Source organism: Carassius auratus, unplaced genomic scaffold (assembly GCF_003368295.1).
Source record: "Carassius auratus strain Wakin unplaced genomic scaffold, ASM336829v1 scaf_tig00001819, whole genome shotgun sequence".
NCBI lineage: Eukaryota > Metazoa > Chordata > Actinopteri > Cypriniformes > Cyprinidae > Carassius > Carassius auratus.
Window position 1 is genome coordinate 92,529 of NW_020523402.1, and position 17,472 is coordinate 110,000.

The 17,472-nt window shown below is 37.0% G+C and overlaps 2 protein-coding genes across 3 annotated transcripts in view; both read left to right on the plus strand.

Annotated features, from left to right (window-relative positions):
* The window catches only part of LOC113069612 (transcription factor HIVEP3-like), a 58,215-nt gene extending 51,698 nt beyond the window's left edge, over window positions 1-6,517 (plus strand). For both annotated transcript variants that reach the window (XM_026242786.1, XM_026242787.1), the window contains exons 4-7: window positions 1,711-1,886; window positions 2,026-2,127; window positions 3,613-4,217; window positions 5,305-6,517. In XM_026242786.1, coding sequence (XP_026098571.1) covers window positions 1,711-1,886; window positions 2,026-2,127; window positions 3,613-4,217; window positions 5,305-5,967 — 1,546 coding nt within the window. In that variant the 3' untranslated portion in view covers window positions 5,968-6,517. The remainder of the gene's footprint in view (window positions 1-1,710; window positions 1,887-2,025; window positions 2,128-3,612; window positions 4,218-5,304) is intronic.
* Window positions 6,518-8,988: 2,471 nt separating this feature from the next.
* On the plus strand, window positions 8,989-14,451 carry LOC113069608 (endothelin-2-like). Its single transcript, XM_026242784.1, has 5 exons — window positions 8,989-10,487; window positions 11,238-11,388; window positions 11,737-11,850; window positions 12,929-13,108; window positions 13,209-14,451. Exons 1-5 carry the CDS (start codon window positions 10,430-10,432, stop codon window positions 13,276-13,278), a joined length of 573 nt encoding a protein of 190 aa, XP_026098569.1. The 5' UTR covers window positions 8,989-10,429; the 3' UTR covers window positions 13,279-14,451.
* Window positions 14,452-17,472: the final 3,021 nt, after the last annotated feature.

The following is a 17,472-nucleotide window of genomic DNA, read 5'->3' on the forward strand; positions in this document are numbered from 1 at the left end:
AGCCGTGAGTGCATTATAAAGGGAAACAGTTAAGATTTGAATAATTTTTCAGCCCGGGTTTGTTGTAGATGATTCCAATAATATCATTTTTAATATAAAAATTAAACCACAGCAGAATGTTTTATTAATGGATAATAAAAAGCAGAAATAGGAAAGCTGACCTGTAAACATCAAAAGCTTTGGATTCATTAGCTGGGTCTCTTGTAGTCATCTGCTTTTGCGGGGCTCTCAGTGTGGTTAAGGGCTTAAACTGCGGCAACAACTCACCACAGCCTGCATTTTTATCCCTGCTTCCTTTGTCTCTCTCACTGCCTTTATTTCTCTCATACGGCTCTTCCACCTTGCACACCCACGCACTGCCTAATCACATCAGTCTTTGCGCTCTCTGTCTCGCACACACACTCCATTTTGTCTCCAAAACTTCTCACATCCATCAGCACTCTTTTGTCTTTGCACCTCTCATAGCTGTTATTGTTGTTTGCTTTCTTCCTCACGAGTAGAACACAATCTTACTGAAGGACAATCAAAGGTACCAGTTTTTCTGTAGTCACCGGCCCCTTTCAATGGCACCTTTCTAAAAATAGTTGACAGGTGTGTTTGTATATTAAAATACTTTAATGTCATCCCTCTGATTGCATTTGCAGTGTCCTGAATGAAAGCTGGGTCCTACAAAATGGAGTGTTCTAGATTTTTTTTATTTTTTACCTAAAAACAGATGTTTAGTGAGTCTTTGTCTCTCCACCCCATCCATTTTTACATTTTTAATGAAAGCCAACAGACAGCTTTCAAAATGCATATGCTGTCTACATAAACAAAGTATGTTTGTTAACCCCAAGAGGCTGATTAAGACCATTTTGATTGTCTTATTTCACCCTAAATGGGTTTAGTTTGCAATGCTGACTGACAGGCTCTGCAATTTTACACTTATTGCATGGCTGCTCGTCCCAAATAAATACATATATATGGGTATGAAATGAGGATTTTGGTTGTTATCTTTTTATCTTAGATTAGGTTAAGGTCTCTGCTAAGAAGAATAGTCCAATGTGACAAAAATCAGCACAACAAACACTAGAACAATATTACAAAATTAATTTATATGTATAAATTATGTTGTTAATCTTCAACACAAATTACTTTCTCTATGGACTAACAGTCTAGCATATTTAGCCTCAGTGTAACATGTCCTTCTTTCTTTCTTTCTTTCTTTCTTTCTTTTTGTCTCATCCAACTCTCTCTTATTGGTTGTAGCCAAATTTCCTTTGAAGAGCAATGTTTTATGAATTCATTTTAGAACATATAGGTATGTCATTAAACACAACTAAATCCCTTGTACAACACATTATTTATTGGGTAAACTTGTATTATGTAAGAGAGCTTCAGTAGACACATTATATGGAGTTAATAGGTTTTTATGTAAGGCCAGTTTTATCTATCTGTTCTGAACTGGGATTGTCTTGCCAGCAAAAAAACACCTAGTTTTCAGCCAAAGCGTGGTTTCTTGAGACCATCAGTGGACTGACAAGTGCTGAAAATATAGTGGCAGTCCAGACCTCTTTTAATGAGGGATTCAATGTTTTGGAAAATTCATATCGGGATCCTGTCAAAGTGTAGTATATTATTCATCTTAATGAGTCTATTATTTTTATTAACCTTTCTGTCTGTCTGTCTGTATCTCTCTCTCTCTTTCTCTCTTCTGTCTCACTTGAGCAGGTATAGGTCAAATGAGGACTATGTGTATGTTCGGGGTAGGGGAAGAGGAAAATATGTTTGTGGGGAATGTGGGATTCGCTGCAAGAAGCCCAGCATGCTAAAAAAGCACATTCGCACTCATACAGATGTTCGCCCTTACGTCTGTAAGCACTGCAACTTCGCCTTTAAAACCAAAGGTAGACCTATACCTCTTTTTCAAACTCATCGCATCCTGTTACATCACAGTTCCTCTATGTTTGTCTCTCTTAGCACAACATGGTTTTATTTTTGTATTTTGTTATATCCTTTGTCATTGAGAATATCTTTTCCTCAAAGGGAACCTTACCAAACACATGAAGTCCAAGGCCCACGGTAAGAAATGCCTGGAGATGGGAGTGTCAGAGTCATCTGTGGATGAGCTGGAAACTGAGGAAGCAGGTAGGATTGCCAAAAAGAGTTGTTGTGCTTTGATGGAAACTGTAATATGTAAATGCAGCTTGATAATATAAACCATCTTCAACGTTTCTCAGTAATGATTCATTGCATTGCATAAGTGAGGAATTATTATACACATTCAGGCATGGTTTATTTTCTTACAGGTACATGCATACAAAGTACATGCATATTGCTCACCCTTTGGGCGATAGACTAATTCAGAATCATATTCTACTATATTTAGATATTTTTTAGCTTGTTTGCTTCATTGGTGCTAAAGTGATGTCAACCTTGCAGTGTGCTTTCAGACTTGAAAGTTGAAAGAGGCCAATGAAAATCTCTCTCTCTTACTTAGTCTACAGTTGACATTTCTCAATCTCAGTGTATCTAAAAGCTACAAGGACATTTCATTCAGCCCCCCTCCATTCACTAGATTTTAAATGTAGCTGATGAATCAAGCACAACTCAAAAACACATTTTTTTTTTTTGCATTAGAATGTTATATATAGCTTTATTTTGAGGATTAGTGAGAGTTTATATGATTTTTTAGGACAAGGGAAATTTTCATAAATGTTAAGTTGAGTTGCCACTTGCCTTTCAAACATTTTTTACTACCATTCAAAAGTTTCTGGTCAGTAATTTTTTTTTTTTCAAGGATGTATCGAATTGGTCAAAAGTAATGGTCAAGATATTTATGTTATAAAAAATTTATATTTTCTGTTCATCAAATCCTGAAAAGAATAGAGAGTTTACACAGAAATATTAAGCAGTACAACTGATTTTAACATTTATATTAATAATAAATGTTTCTTGAGTACCACATCAAGCTCAAATCATCTCAGACTGGCTTCTTGAACATGACAATGAGTTCACTTTACTCAAATGGCCTCCACAGTCACCAGATCTCAATCCAATAGAGCAGCTTTGGGATGTGATGAAACGGGAGATTTGCATCATGGATGTGCAGCCGACAAATCTGCAGCAACTGCTTGATGCTATCATGTCAATATGGACCATAATCTCTGACGAATGTTTCCAAAACATTGTTGAATCTGTGCCACAAAGAATTAAGGCATTTCCCAAGGCAAAAGGGAGTCCAGCCTGGTACTAGCAAGGTCTACCTAATAAAGTGGCCAGTAAGTGTATATTAACAAAAACTACAAAAAATAAATAAAAATCACTAAAATTTAACTAAAATTAAAACCAAAAAATATAAAAATAAAAATGAATTCAAAATATTAATAAAACAATCATTTCAGCAAAATATTTCACAATATTACTTTTTACTCTTATTTTTGATTAAATAAATAACGCCTTTGTGAGCAACCGTGACTTATCAACCTAAGACTTTTGAACAGTAGTACCAAAATGACTTCTAAATCTTAACTGGATTAAAAAGTGTGACCCTGATCCCGGCCTCCCCATTGGTTCATTTTTAAGTTGTGTCTATTTGTTATATTTATGACCCCATCTGTTTCTGTCCAACAGGGGACAGTGAGGAGCGAGTGTGTGGGTCAGAAGAACAGGAGGGTCACCAGTTCTCTGATGCTGAAGATTCTGAAACAGAAGATGATGAGGATGAGGAAGAGGACTTCTCATCCCATGATGAACCATCTTCAGTCTGTTCCACTGATACTCGACAGTCCACGGGTGACCTCTCTGAAAGTGCCCAAGGCTCACAGACTGAGCCCTCTGACCCTACAGCAAAAGAGGAATACTCTGCTCCCCACAGACCATGGCCTGGCATACGAGCCGTGTCTCCAGGCAGCAAGAGGGCATCGTTCTCCCGCAAGGGCTGGGAGGTTTCCCCAAGGACCTTCTCCCCTAGCAGTGAAGGCTCTCCCCTTAGAAGCCTGTCTCCTAGGCTTGAATTGTCCTCACCTAGCCGTCATCTCTCTCCTTCCCCAGAGAGGGGCCCATCACCCATCAGAGCCCTCTCCCCTCTCAGGCCTCTGAGGCCTGTATCCCCGGCGCGGTACAGGAGTCCCAGAGCTCTCTCCTCTCATATGCCCCTAAAGCCCCAGCATCGGCCACACAGCTCACCCGCAGGGCTCCACTGGGAACCTAGCCCACCAGCTACTGAAGGTCCAAAGGTGGGTAACACAACACAATTTAAATAATATTTTCAGTCCAGGCTTATTGGAAAACTGTGTCTGTGGTGACAGTTCAGCAAAAATATATTACATTTCTTCTTGCATGTTTTGTAGAACTTTTAAAGTGAAATGTCCAGTGAGTGTGCTAGTACAAAAAAAAGAGATGTGGCATTATTTTATCATGTTGGTGGTTGTACGGATTGCGGCAGCTCAGAAAAGAAAGGTCAATGCTGTGTCAAGTTTGAAAATAACATGCTTACAGCAGCTGCCAGAAAAGACAAACATGAGATAAGTGCAGTTTTCTCAGAAACAGATTAAAGCGATTGTGGCAACTTTTTTTATACGTTGTTTGCTGTACATAAGGTGTGAGTTCAGAAATGAAAAGTGCTTTGTTACATTTAAAATGAATGTACTACCTACACTACTTAATCCTAACTAACAAAGGCAAACTTTAGTTAAAAGCACCGTTTTCTCAGAAACATGAACGTGAATTTGTCAACTTGGTATGTATTACAGCAAAGGCATGCTTAAGATAATATTGCACTTATGCTGGATTTTTATTTTGTATTTTATTTAGCTTCAAAATGCCACTGTCAGCAAGCAATGTGTTTGACAGATTTTTCTGGATTTTGTGAGAAAAAAAAATTTGATAATTAGAAAAATATTTATGTATTTAAACTTAAAAATAAAAATTTAAAAATTAAAAAAGTTCAATTAAGAATATATACTGTTGAGGAAAAATTATTAACAAAAACACTGAAAGATATTTACAATGCACAAAAAGTGTTTTTAAAGGAGAATAATCCATGAATCCAATGTATCCCAGTCAAAATGTGAGTTATGTTGCAAATGCATTCAACATGTTAAAACATGGAAAATTATTTCAACAAGGAAACATTGTATTACTCTTTTACACTAGTTTACTAATGTGTCAGATTTTCACAATGACCCTTTTTACAATGTTAACATTTTGCAAATTTTTGTCAGTTATAATGTCGGCTAAATTATTTTCGTTGACTAAAATTAGAAGCCATTTCAGAGTAAAAAAAAAAAAAGTTTGATTGCAATGTCACATCTCCCTCTACAGGACAAGCCTGCCACTCCAACTCTACAGGAGCGTATACCCCGGGATCCCTGCCTGCTTTCCCCATCCCTACGCTTCTCTCCAAGTGAGTCTTTCCCTCCCGCTCCTGTGACGCCATGGACCGCAGACCGCATGTTTAGCCACCTTCCTTTACACTCCCAAGATCAAGCCCGCATGCCATATCACATGATTCCCATTGGGGGCATCCAAATGGTGCAGCTCAGACCCCGATCACGCCCCAAACTGGAACGACAGTCATCCTCCACCCCTTCGCCCACCTCTCCCAAAGAGGACTCCCCTTTTTCCCTCACCAGGAGGGATTATCCATGGATCTCGCTTCCGGAAACCAGTCCACAAAGAACTCTGGCAGACAAAAGGACAAAAAGCCAAGATGAGGGAGCCAGCCGGTCTGATCGGTCTTGTCCCAGTACAAGTTTAATGTTATCCAAACTCCCCCCTTTACAACAAAGTGTAGGGGAGCAAAAGACTGCAAAGGTCGGAAAGCAATATGGGGACTCGAGCTCTGCCACAAAGACTCGCACCTTCAGTCCCGAAACCTTTAGGAAAGCAGTGACAGACAGCGATGCAGGAGCTGAGAGAATCTCACAGGAAGGAGCGAGTTCTTCAGGTGAAACAGACAGCTGCGTGAGACTGAAAAGCCTGTAGCGCCGGCACTCAGGGGACGTGGCTCTTTTTCAGAAGGATGTTCAGGATCTGACAGTGCACCTCAGAGCCAGGAAGGTGATCCAGATAGCACTTAAAAGCCTCTGTGCACAATTGTGAACTGCTTTCTACTGCTTATACTACTATTGTTTTGTTTTGTAATGCGCTAATTTTTTTATATCCAAAATTTTCAATACTATTCGTAATTTGGTAATTGTTTGTTCTGCAATATTCAAGATTGTAATATGATGCACTTTTTTTTTTTTCTTGGAAAAAATATTTCCTTAAATTGATTACGTCTGTCCCTCCTATCTTTATTGACATTGCAATCCTAATATATCTATTTGAATATATACATGTACTTGTAACACATTAAGAATGGGTATGAATACATTTCTAAGCGACCAAGATAAACTTAAATCGAGAGTAATTCCAATATTTCGTCTCTTGTCCAGTATTGCACAAATTCTAGTGATGTGTGCCTTTTTCTGTCCAGAGTTACTGCTTGAAGTGTCAAAGAAGAAAAGCTGTGAATTCTTTTCATGAATATAGATTATTATTTTTTCTTTATACATTAGGTTAAATGAGACAGGCATTGCTGTTGAATAAACAAGAAACCGGTTTCGGCAGAGAGCCTTGCAGGGAAATTGCACTGAAGTCTTTTTTTTTATATAATAAGTGATTCAATGATTAGATCAATTGTCTCTGTACAGATAGAAAGTCTATGGTCCTTATTTATTGCCATTTGAAAATAAGAAAATGCCTATGTTTTGTTTACTTTGCTTTTCAAAGGGATTTCTATTGTCATTTTTTATTATTCTTTACATTTTTTGTTAATAGTTCTTTTTTTTGTTATGACCTCAAGACTTGAAATGAAGAAACTGGACAGGCTTTCAGTGAAGTTGGTCAATAGGCGAGGTTCTGGATGGATCAAATGCTCTCCAAATTTGTCACAGACATTTTGCATTTCTGAACCAATAAAGGTGCACCAGGAATTACTAAACCTGCTTATGATGGTGTCCAGTGTTTTGCAACCAGCAGATGGAGCAGTCTGTTCATTCATGCCCCTTTCATTCTCATTTTCTAGCGCTCCCACTCCCACAGGGACAGTCTGAGACATGGCAGATCATCTGTTCACTTCCTAAAGGCAGTTTGGCCAAGGCTTTTTCAGTCTCTTTTTTTATTTTAGTTCATTCTTCTTGTAATGTAATTGTTTTTGTTTTATCCATGTAGAGTTTAACAGCTGCATGTGATGGATGTGTTGGCCGTGGAGAATGCTGCACAGACCTTGAAGCCACACACTCATTTCCTCTGAATCTTGAAATGCTATCGGCATAAGCACACAGTAGGACAAAAAACTTCATGTGAGATATGTAATCATTTATGGCAAATTTCATGCTTATATTAGATCACTACTTTTAATACTACTAAATAAGTGCACTTAGGCTCTGTGTGAATAAGAACAGACCATGTTCTGTCAGTCTGGATACCTTCAATATGAAATGCAATGATATTGAGTTATATTCAGTTATATGATCCCACCAGGACGGCTTTGTGGAATTATCATTCTCATGCCATGAGCCAGAAATGTAAGTAATACAATAATTAATAAATCGAAATCTACAGGTTAAATGGGTCAAGTGATTCAAATTTGAATGTGGTTCATGCTAGGCGCAGTTAGTGCCATGCCCAGATCTTTATTTGCCTTATCCTTATCACTTTCTCTTGAATACAGTCTGGTGTAAATATTAACCGGTCTCATTTAGCGATACACTCCACAACAATGCATTTTATTTTCTGTTTCCGTTTTCGAAACAGTCTGGCATTTGGGATTGTCTTTATACAACACTGGAAGATACAGACTCAAGGTTGTGCACTTGTGTATATTACACACTTCAGTTTTTCCCCATAATTTTTTAAAGAAAACAAAAAAGCTACTTAGTTAAAAGAAAATCCCTATATAGAAAATCTACAGTTTTTGCAGGATTATTCACTTTTACTGAAATAATTAAAATATTGTAAGAAAATTATTATTATTATTTCAATCAATAAATGTTTTTATTTTGTTTCATGTGAAGTTGTATCAATAGATAAGATGTAAAATATGGCACTCCAAAATTTAAAGGTCACATTTATGAAAAGAAGTTCCGGGGAAACACAACATTTAATCATTAATCATTATATGTCCTGCTATGCTTTAAGTGTCTGTTTATCTTTGTACTTTGAAAACAACAAGGATAAAGCATTTGAACTGTTCAAGTATCACTGTTTGAGACCACTGGTTAGATACTGTATTAGTTGAGCGCAGTGGATCTAATCACATTATCCGTAGAACTATTTAACAGACCAGCCTTTTACAATTGTGATAGGCCTAATAATGAGGAAGGTTTCTTGAACATCAAATGAGCATATTAGAATAATAATTATAATTCATTATTATTTTTTCTGAAGGATCATGTGACACTGAAGACTGGAGTCATGGCTGGACTGGAATCAAAGGAATAAATTACATTTTAAGATATATTAAAATAGAAAACCATTCTTTTAATTAAAAATAATAGTTCACAGTATTGTTTTTACTGTATTTCTGATAGAATAAATTCAGCCTTAATGAGCAATAAAAAAAAACAGTCATCATATGAAATAGCAGCTCTATGATCTCAATGCTCTGAAGGAAGAGACCGGAAAGAACATGATAGGATTTTGGAGGGATGAGCACATTTCCTCTGTCTGTGGAATGTGTTCTATCATTCTGCAGTGACTTCCTCCACAGTGTCACACGTTCTTTCATCCATCTGCAGAAGATGGGATTTGGCAGCTCTGAGAAGAAACTCTCTGCCAAATGTCTGCTTAAGCACATCTTTTGCTCACAAGATATATATATATATATATATATATATATATATATATATATATATATATATATATATATATATATATATATATATATATATATATATATAGGGAAAAAAGTTTTACTTCACAATTCCAAATATTTGCAGTGCATAACATCTTTCCATCTAAGTGTGGAATGATGTATGCAATCTCTATGCCAAGCACTGATTAGTAATTCAATAAGATTTCCATATTAATATTCATATCAGCATGAGGGACTTTTCTCAGCTGCAATGAGAGAAATACTTTAGCAAACTTTCATCTGTGTTTTAGGATGCAATTGATTAAACATGCTAATCAAAGCATGAGGTGAGATGATTCTGTTCACCCCACAGAAGCTGCTGCTGACTCTTGTGCTGGATGTCTGTGAATGGACACTGTGCACATCCCACACTAGGGGGCTGTACCTGCGATACCTGCGAGGCTGTGCCCATGTTTCTTATCTTTGCAGGGGAATTGGCAAACTTTCATGGAAACCCAACGTTGCTCATGTACTGATGAACATTGCTCCTCTTCAGTTCCTGTAAGGTTGATTTCTTTGGCAGTGCAGAGGCACTCCATATTTATGGTCACCCTTATAATGGAATGTACCTTTAATAGTGATAGTTTAATAGAGTTTTATTAAGTTTTATTTATATCCTCATTTTTATGTAGGGATTGTATTTTTATATTTCACATTTCAATTTAATTTAAGTTTAAACATTTTTTTGTTAAAATCTTTGTATTTTTTATTAGTTTTTGCTTTTAATGACTTGCTTTTTAATTATTCTTTTTAAGCATAAGTGGTGACATTGAGTAAGTGATTTATTATACAATTTAATACAAGACTATTGTATGTGTAAATGTTACATATTTGATCAAAAGTACCCCAACAGCTCTTTAATAATATCAAAAGGAAATGAACTGCTTTATGCTGGACCTTTATGCATCAACACAAAATAATCAAATCAATTTTGAATTATGATTTCATATCTGTGACTAATTTGTATTATCAGAAACAAATAGTGGCCAGAGGACACAGGAAGCTTCTTTGCCCACTGTCCTCCCACAACTCATAGACAGGAGCTACGCTCCAGAATCTTCCTTCTTTCCACGGGACATTGTCTTTCCCTGCAAAGCCCATGCAACAAAAATCATGCAAAGCAGCAAATCTGCTGATATCCTCTTGCGACTCCTCTTTTCCTGCTGGCCCTACACAGCTTCTCACCCCAAGTCCCATTTAACTGATTTAGATTCACATTGTTAAATTCCAGGCAAGAAAGATTAAGTTATTTTTAGTTTTGATCATAATTGTTTGTGAGCTTGGGTCTCTTCCTCACAAACAATCCAGTGGCCCTGTTTGCCGAGGGGGCAGCAGAGATGTTTGGAATGTTACAGGTTACGAAGACAAGCTGGAGTTGTGTAACTACCACCCATAACAGTCAGCCTAGTGGGGAGTGGTGCATATCACGAGCTATAAGTGTGGCCAAACAGGACGGTTCAACATTAGACAGGCACCTGCGGCTGAGAGATCTATTGGGATTGCTTAGGTGAACATCTGCACTTTTTTCTATCGAAACATACATGCAACATGGAATCTAGAACTACTCTGATCTTCATTTCTACCATGTGCACAATTCTTCTTGAAGGTAAAATAGTTGTGTTTGTGTGTGTGTGTGTTCATTAGATTTTTTTATTTTTATTTCATGTGTTTTTTTTAATTATTTTCTTAATGTAACAATATTTAATTTATAAGTGTGTATATATATATATATATATATATATATATATATATATATATATATATATATATACATATATATATAATAACTATTTTGGAATTACGATTTTAGTTTTACTTGATTTTAAACCTGTAAACTTGAGATTTTAAATATGTTAACTCTGCCTTCATTCTCAAGCTTGAGATAAACCATTTGTCATTTTATTTTGATTAATTTAAATTCACTTTAAACTTAGTTTCATAAAAATGTGTACAGTTTTTTTAAAAATACATTTTAAACATCTGTCTAACAATATGTAGACACAGTCAGGGACTTTCATTTTCATTTTGTTCTAATCTGTCGCCTCAGTGTCGACAATTAAAGCTAAAATTGATAACTCAGCACAGATGTGTGTAATAAAGCTATAAACTACAGCTGCCCGCTACTCATTAAGATCATCTGAGACCTTGTTCGTCATTACATAAGATAGTGGAGAGAAGTGGGACTAGAATGAGGTGATAAATCGTAAAAGGTGAAAATCGTAAAAGTATAATAATAACATGTGGTTTATGAGGCTCATCATTTCTCTGAGACTCAGTCTCAGTCTCTTTCTGAGCTTTTTGACCCAAAATGATTACAGATGAGTTTTATGGACCGCAATATATCTCTTGTCTGCAGGCTGGGGGTTGCCTCTAGTGCCCCAGACTGACCCAAGTGACCCATCTGCAACCCATAGGGTCAGGAGCAAACGCTGCTCCTGCAACAACCAGCTGGATTCGGAATGCCACTATTTCTGCCATCTGGACATCATCTGGGTGAACACACCAGGGTGAGTGTTCACCCATGCATGGGCTAACCTGGGTTAACCACAAAGTGAAGGTTCAGCCAATGGAGGGTGAAAGGAAACATTAAGGACATATTCAGTAAATCTGTTTCCATTTAAGTAAATCATTGCACATTTGTGACTTCATTTATAGTGTTTTTAGAATTCCAAAAGATTGATTTGAGTTATTGTGCATTTTATTGCTGTTTATCTAGAATACTTTTGACACCGGTTGTAATTCTCATTCTTAAAGTTAAGAAGTACAAAGTCCCATTGTGGTTAATTCCTGTGATGCCTTTTCTGATGAATTAATCATTGACTGCATGCTTTCTGGGTGTCTCCTCTCCTCCACAGTAAGACTACTGTGTATGGATTGGGCAGTCCGCTAACTCGCCGGCGCAGGTCTACAGGCCGCTGCTTTTGTGCCAATCCTGCAGATCGGACATGCAATGTATTCTGTCACTACAGGTGAGCCTCATCTCTCATCTCACATGATGCCTATCAAGTGACAGCTATATGCAAATTTGTGGGAAGTGGCAGTCATTGGTATTCTTCTTTAGAAGGCTCATTTAATGTAAGGGTGTGCACGATTGGGGTGTGTAGAGATAGCATGAGGGCGTGAGGTGATACCAGACAAACACAGTTGGAGAATCCAGACGATATGAAAGGAGAGTGTTTTTGAATTTGAATCACTAAGATGGAGAGAGTTTCATCTAATGAGTCAGAGTTTAGCTAATAGCTTTCAGGCTATAACCGCTATTTGATCCCACAAGAAAAAAGAAAAGAACATTTGTCATTATGACAGGCTGCTAAGTCATTAAGGCAGTCTTATCTATTATCAGCTTTTAATCACTGTTATGTATGCATAAACGATGCAGTTGTGTTGTTGTAATTTGTTGTTATGAGAACCAGATAGATGATATATTAGATTTTTCCACAAAAACTGAACTGCTTTCCTATTAATTGCTGAGAAAAACAGCTAAAACCTGCTTTTAACTGGTCTCAGCTGGTCTCTGCAGCCTGGATAGCTGGTTTAGTGTCAGTGTTTTTAATCATTCATCAGCTGGAAAAGGGCTCACTGAAATTGATTCCATCTATATTGTTCATTGGTGTGAAAGGGCATTAACTAGCTTCCAGTACAATGCTGCTAATGTTAATGTATTTTTAATAGCATTTTCAGCTTTTCAAAATAACCTTTTTTTTTTTTTTTTTTTTACATTTAAAAAGTTAGTTTTTTTTTTCTTCCAAAAAGTAGCATTGTAGCGCAACCAAACATGATATAGTTAGCAATGATTTGTTTGTAGTGTAGTGCAACTACTACTTTCCTAAAGGGTAGCTTAGCTGTACCTGTAATGAGTAGTGGTGGAGCATCACCAAATCCTTCATTATGAAATTAAAGTGACATATGAGTGACATATCATTTTTTTTGAGGGTGCTTCCCCTACACTTATTGACTTTTTAAATATTTGATTAGCCATTATAGCAGTCATCTAAGACAATGCAGAGTTATTGGGACTAATTTAACTAATGCACATATTTCTCTAAGCTCTGAAAACCATGCCATCACGCTGGTGCACCCATCTGAACCTGTGCCTGAAAAACAGGAACAACCCAAATCAGATCATGTGACTGCCCTAATTAACTCCGAAAATGCCAGTCCAGGAGTTCTGGTTTTAGGGAAGTCTTCCTCCCTTGGAGCTCAGTCAAATGTCATAACCTTCCTCAGGTAAGGCCAAATTACACAAACCATGAAATTCATGTTTACACACCTTATTCTTCAAATGCGTCAGTACCATTACTTACTACAAATCCATCTAACTTTTCAGGAAGCTGGTTAGGGCTAGAGCCAAAGCAATGGGAAAGGCATCCAAGGCCAGTCAACCTGGCTACAGATGAAGTCCTTACATGGGAGAGATGGAAGTGTGAGCACTTGAACAAAAGTTGACCCTTGTGAAACCAGGGGCAGCAGAACATGCATAGGCTGCGATCTGGAAGTGGTATTCCTCAAGGACAGTCCTGTGGAAACTGAGCCTCTGTTGCAGGTTTAAGACAGAATGGCAGAGATGAAGTCGTGTGCAATGTAAAGGAGATACTTGTGAGTTATGGACAAATCAGACCTGTACATTGGGAAAGCACAGATGAGGTTTAGGTGTTAGCAACAGGCCTGTAGTGCAAACAGGACATTAGCTAAGTGGCTATGCTAGAGATACCTGACAGCATCATAACTAGTCAAAAACACCACGTTTGAACAGTTTGAAGTAAAATAGACAAGTGCTAATGAAAAGTTGGTTGGAAGAGCACAAATAGGAAGAAACTGCAATACTTCTATTTATTGGCACCACTGAAGCAGACCTTCATCTTTTAGTTTTATTTTTCTGTTTAACAAAACAGTCCTATATGTTCTAACACAATCTGACATAATGACAACATTATCCTCATGGTGCAGCTGATGTTATGGTTATTTTAATATTAGCAGCCAATGAGCTTGCTGTAGCAATTGCAGCACATTTCAGAAACCCTCCACCTTCCCCAGCTCCACCTGTATAGATCTGCTGGGGGGTGATTTCATGTGTATTATATGTGAGGGTTATTTCATATGTCTTATATGTGCAGCAGCAGTATTTCTTATATGCTCACAGCAGCATTTTTATGGATGTACTGGCAGTAGCAAGTCTCTGTACTTTAAACCAAGTATTACCTGACCTTTAAAGTTGGCTTAGATAGTAATGATAGTAATACAATAGTTATGGAATGTTTCAGTGAATATAGCATAAGGATGACCACTTTGTATGGACTTTGCTCTTGTTTTTCATATCAATCCAGCTTTACAGCATTAAGTATTCAAGTGATGCAGACAGTTGTGTTGTTGCAATCTGTAGCTGGAGAACTTTCCTATTTATTAGCACTGAAACATCTTAGAGTGCTAAAAGTGTAGTGTACAGAATAAGTATGCACTTTAAGATTACTTTTGGCTGTTATACTAATATATATACATATATATTTGTTTAATCGTTAAGAATTTTGTAGAGAAAGATTCCTGTATTGTATATAAACAATATGGTTTTGTTATAAAATTGATATTATTATGATTCAATTTGTATTCCATATTTATTTTCACATACTCTGAATTTGATTTGTTATTAACAAAGAATCCTAATAAATTCATCTTAAATTATGTATTATTGCTGACCCTAATTTTGTGTCCTTCTCAAGTACATTTAAATGTCACCCTGCTGTAGTCTTGTCTGTCACCGACAGAAACTGAAAATTGCCAGATTATGTTCAAAATAAAGCAATAGACCTCAATAACACTTCATGTTAAAACATCCTTGGCATAATCTCTTGCATACATAGGTTTGTATAATTGCCCTGGATCAGTGCCTATTCCTTGGTTGACAAAGCACCTTGGCATGAAGACTTTTGAAGGGTGTGTACATGGCTGAAAAGTAATTAGTTTGAACACATTGACATGTTGTTGTGATGTGAAAGATAAGAGTCTTGTAGAGCAGGTGAATTGAGCAGGAAGCTTGCAGCCGCATGGGAAAAAAAAAACAATGCCAGAACAACAACAGTCTTGATGGTTTCCATCTTCCTGTCATGACTGGTTATATAGGCCAACAGTGCACATAAGGCTAGTTTCCAAACTCCAAGACCTTATCCTTATCCTAATTATTTGACGTGTTCATCTTTTTAGTCTAAGACTATTGCACATTTAAACTGAGACTAAAAACATGGGCATTACTTCATTGTTCTGTTATTTAATATGTCATACATTGCATGTTTACTGTATGTGTTTCATACCAATCCCAACATTCCTTAAGAAAATTCATAACCTTTATTGCCTCAAGGTTTCTCACCATGTCTGCTCATTTAAACGTGTTTAGTAAGTGTGAGAAATGCAGCCACATGAATGAACCGCATTAACCGGTGGTGAGATAACTGCAATTTCAATGAGCACCGTACTGAGGAAAAACATATACGTCAACATTACATCACTGTACTGAAATGAAAAGCCTTCTAAAACTGCTTTTAATTATCAAATACTGCGCAACACAGGTAAAAGAACTTGAGAGATTTTGAGAGTAAGGAACATTTCATCATTTAGTCATTGGCCAGTCTTTTCACAATAAGAAAGAATGGGACAGTCAAGCACCAAATATTGTGACTTGTACACTATATTCCAAAGTTGTTATTCAGTGTAAATCTGGACCCAATTATCAAATATTTAACAATACAGGTAAAAACTAAGAATGTGATGGATTCTGGGATTTTGCAACAAAAAATATAAATACATAAACTAATAAAATACAATAAAATAAATAAATGAATAAAAAAAAAACAACAGGAACCCAAAAATAATAATAACAATAAATCTCTTATCATTTACTTACCTTCATGATGTTTCTCCTGGCTACTCTTTTCAAAATAATTTTGACTGACCTAGTCAATCACCAAATTACAATATATATTATGTCTTGTGCACTTTAATGTATTGTATGTGACAAACAGACTAAAAGTTCTTATTCACTGTACTGTAAGCTGATCCAACTCGCAAACGATTCGTTTGAGTCGAATATTTTCAATGAATCCTTTGATTCGTTCCCAAAACCAGCCTGAATGATTCATTCATAAACCGGACTGATTTAGTTCTCGAATAGGGCTTGGGCGTCGTGAGGTCATTACTTGGCGTGGCCGCCACGGTGGTAGCCTCCTTTACTGCTACTCGGGCTACTGCGCAGTGTTTAGACATACTCCCTCTCATCCGTGTGTCTTAATTTGATTAATTAAAAATCTATTTCAACCATGGTAAACCGTTGCTGTATTGTGGGGTGTAATAGCGCAACATATAATCGCCATGGGGAAAATAAAATGAGAATGGATTAACTTTACACAGCTTTTCTGCTTGGAGGCGCGACTACGGAGACCATAACATCTGAATATTAATTTATATAGCTTAAGTCAACATTGAAAATAAGGGAAATTTCTTGGGTTACTCATCTGAAATACGGGAAATTTCAACATTCATCTTTTTGTTGCTATCCCTCTGCTGACATAAAAAATTTGAACTACAAAACTGCTGCATTAACTAACGTTAAGCGATTTGAAAACAGCTGTTTCGCTGGAAGGGCAAGGAGTAGCAACAGGACAACAACACAGAGACTTGACAGGTCCGACTGAAGAGCTGTCAGGATATTTTACAGGAAAATACCCATCCATTTGTGAACTGTACATGAGACTTCAATGACTTGTAGCTTCGGAAATATTCTGAAGTGTAGGCGCTCACAAAACAAACAAGGTAGCCGAAGATATCTGTAATGCAAAAGTGCTGCAGCAAGTCTCCGTCGGTACTCCACTATTTGTTGGGAACTATTTGTTCACGATTTTAATCTTTTTTTCTTTCTCTCTACTCATCTCTTCTCGTTCAACTTGCTGTATGTTTACATTCGCGAGGCTAGCAACAGGGCCGCCACGCCCCAGAATGCAACTCGGCGCCCAAGCCCTATTACTGAATGGACAAATGATCAGCGAATAACAAGTTTAATTTCGTTCTGTTAATCACATGATCAAAAGGACTAAATGGTCAAATGGCATCAAAAGTATTTTCGCACAGCACAAACTATGGGCCACTTTAATTATAATTTCATGTCGCTTAACTGCAGCTAGGGTGAGTGAATGATTACAGAATTTTCTTTTTGTGTGTGAAATATTACTTTAAGAGCTTCATTTTACCAAAGATACAATCATTTTGAACACACAAGTACTAAATGTGACGTGTTTACGATGTTTATGTTCATGTTTGAAACAATGGCAGCGTCCATCTCTCCCTTGAGCTCAATGTCTGCTGCGCCGCCAACAGCCATCTTTGTCCCGCTCGAAAAACAGGATGCCTTTACACATTCCATCCATCTCAATTGCCATCGCATTCACAGTGAGGAGAATGTCAGGAAAGGCACATCAGAGTAAATCAAAGGAAGCGATATGAAGTAGAGAGCGGTCGATAATGGAAAAAGCATGTTTTCCCCTCTTGAAAATATAACTGGTGTGTTCTTAATTGACTGTTTTAAATACTTCTTTGCATCACAGAGAAGC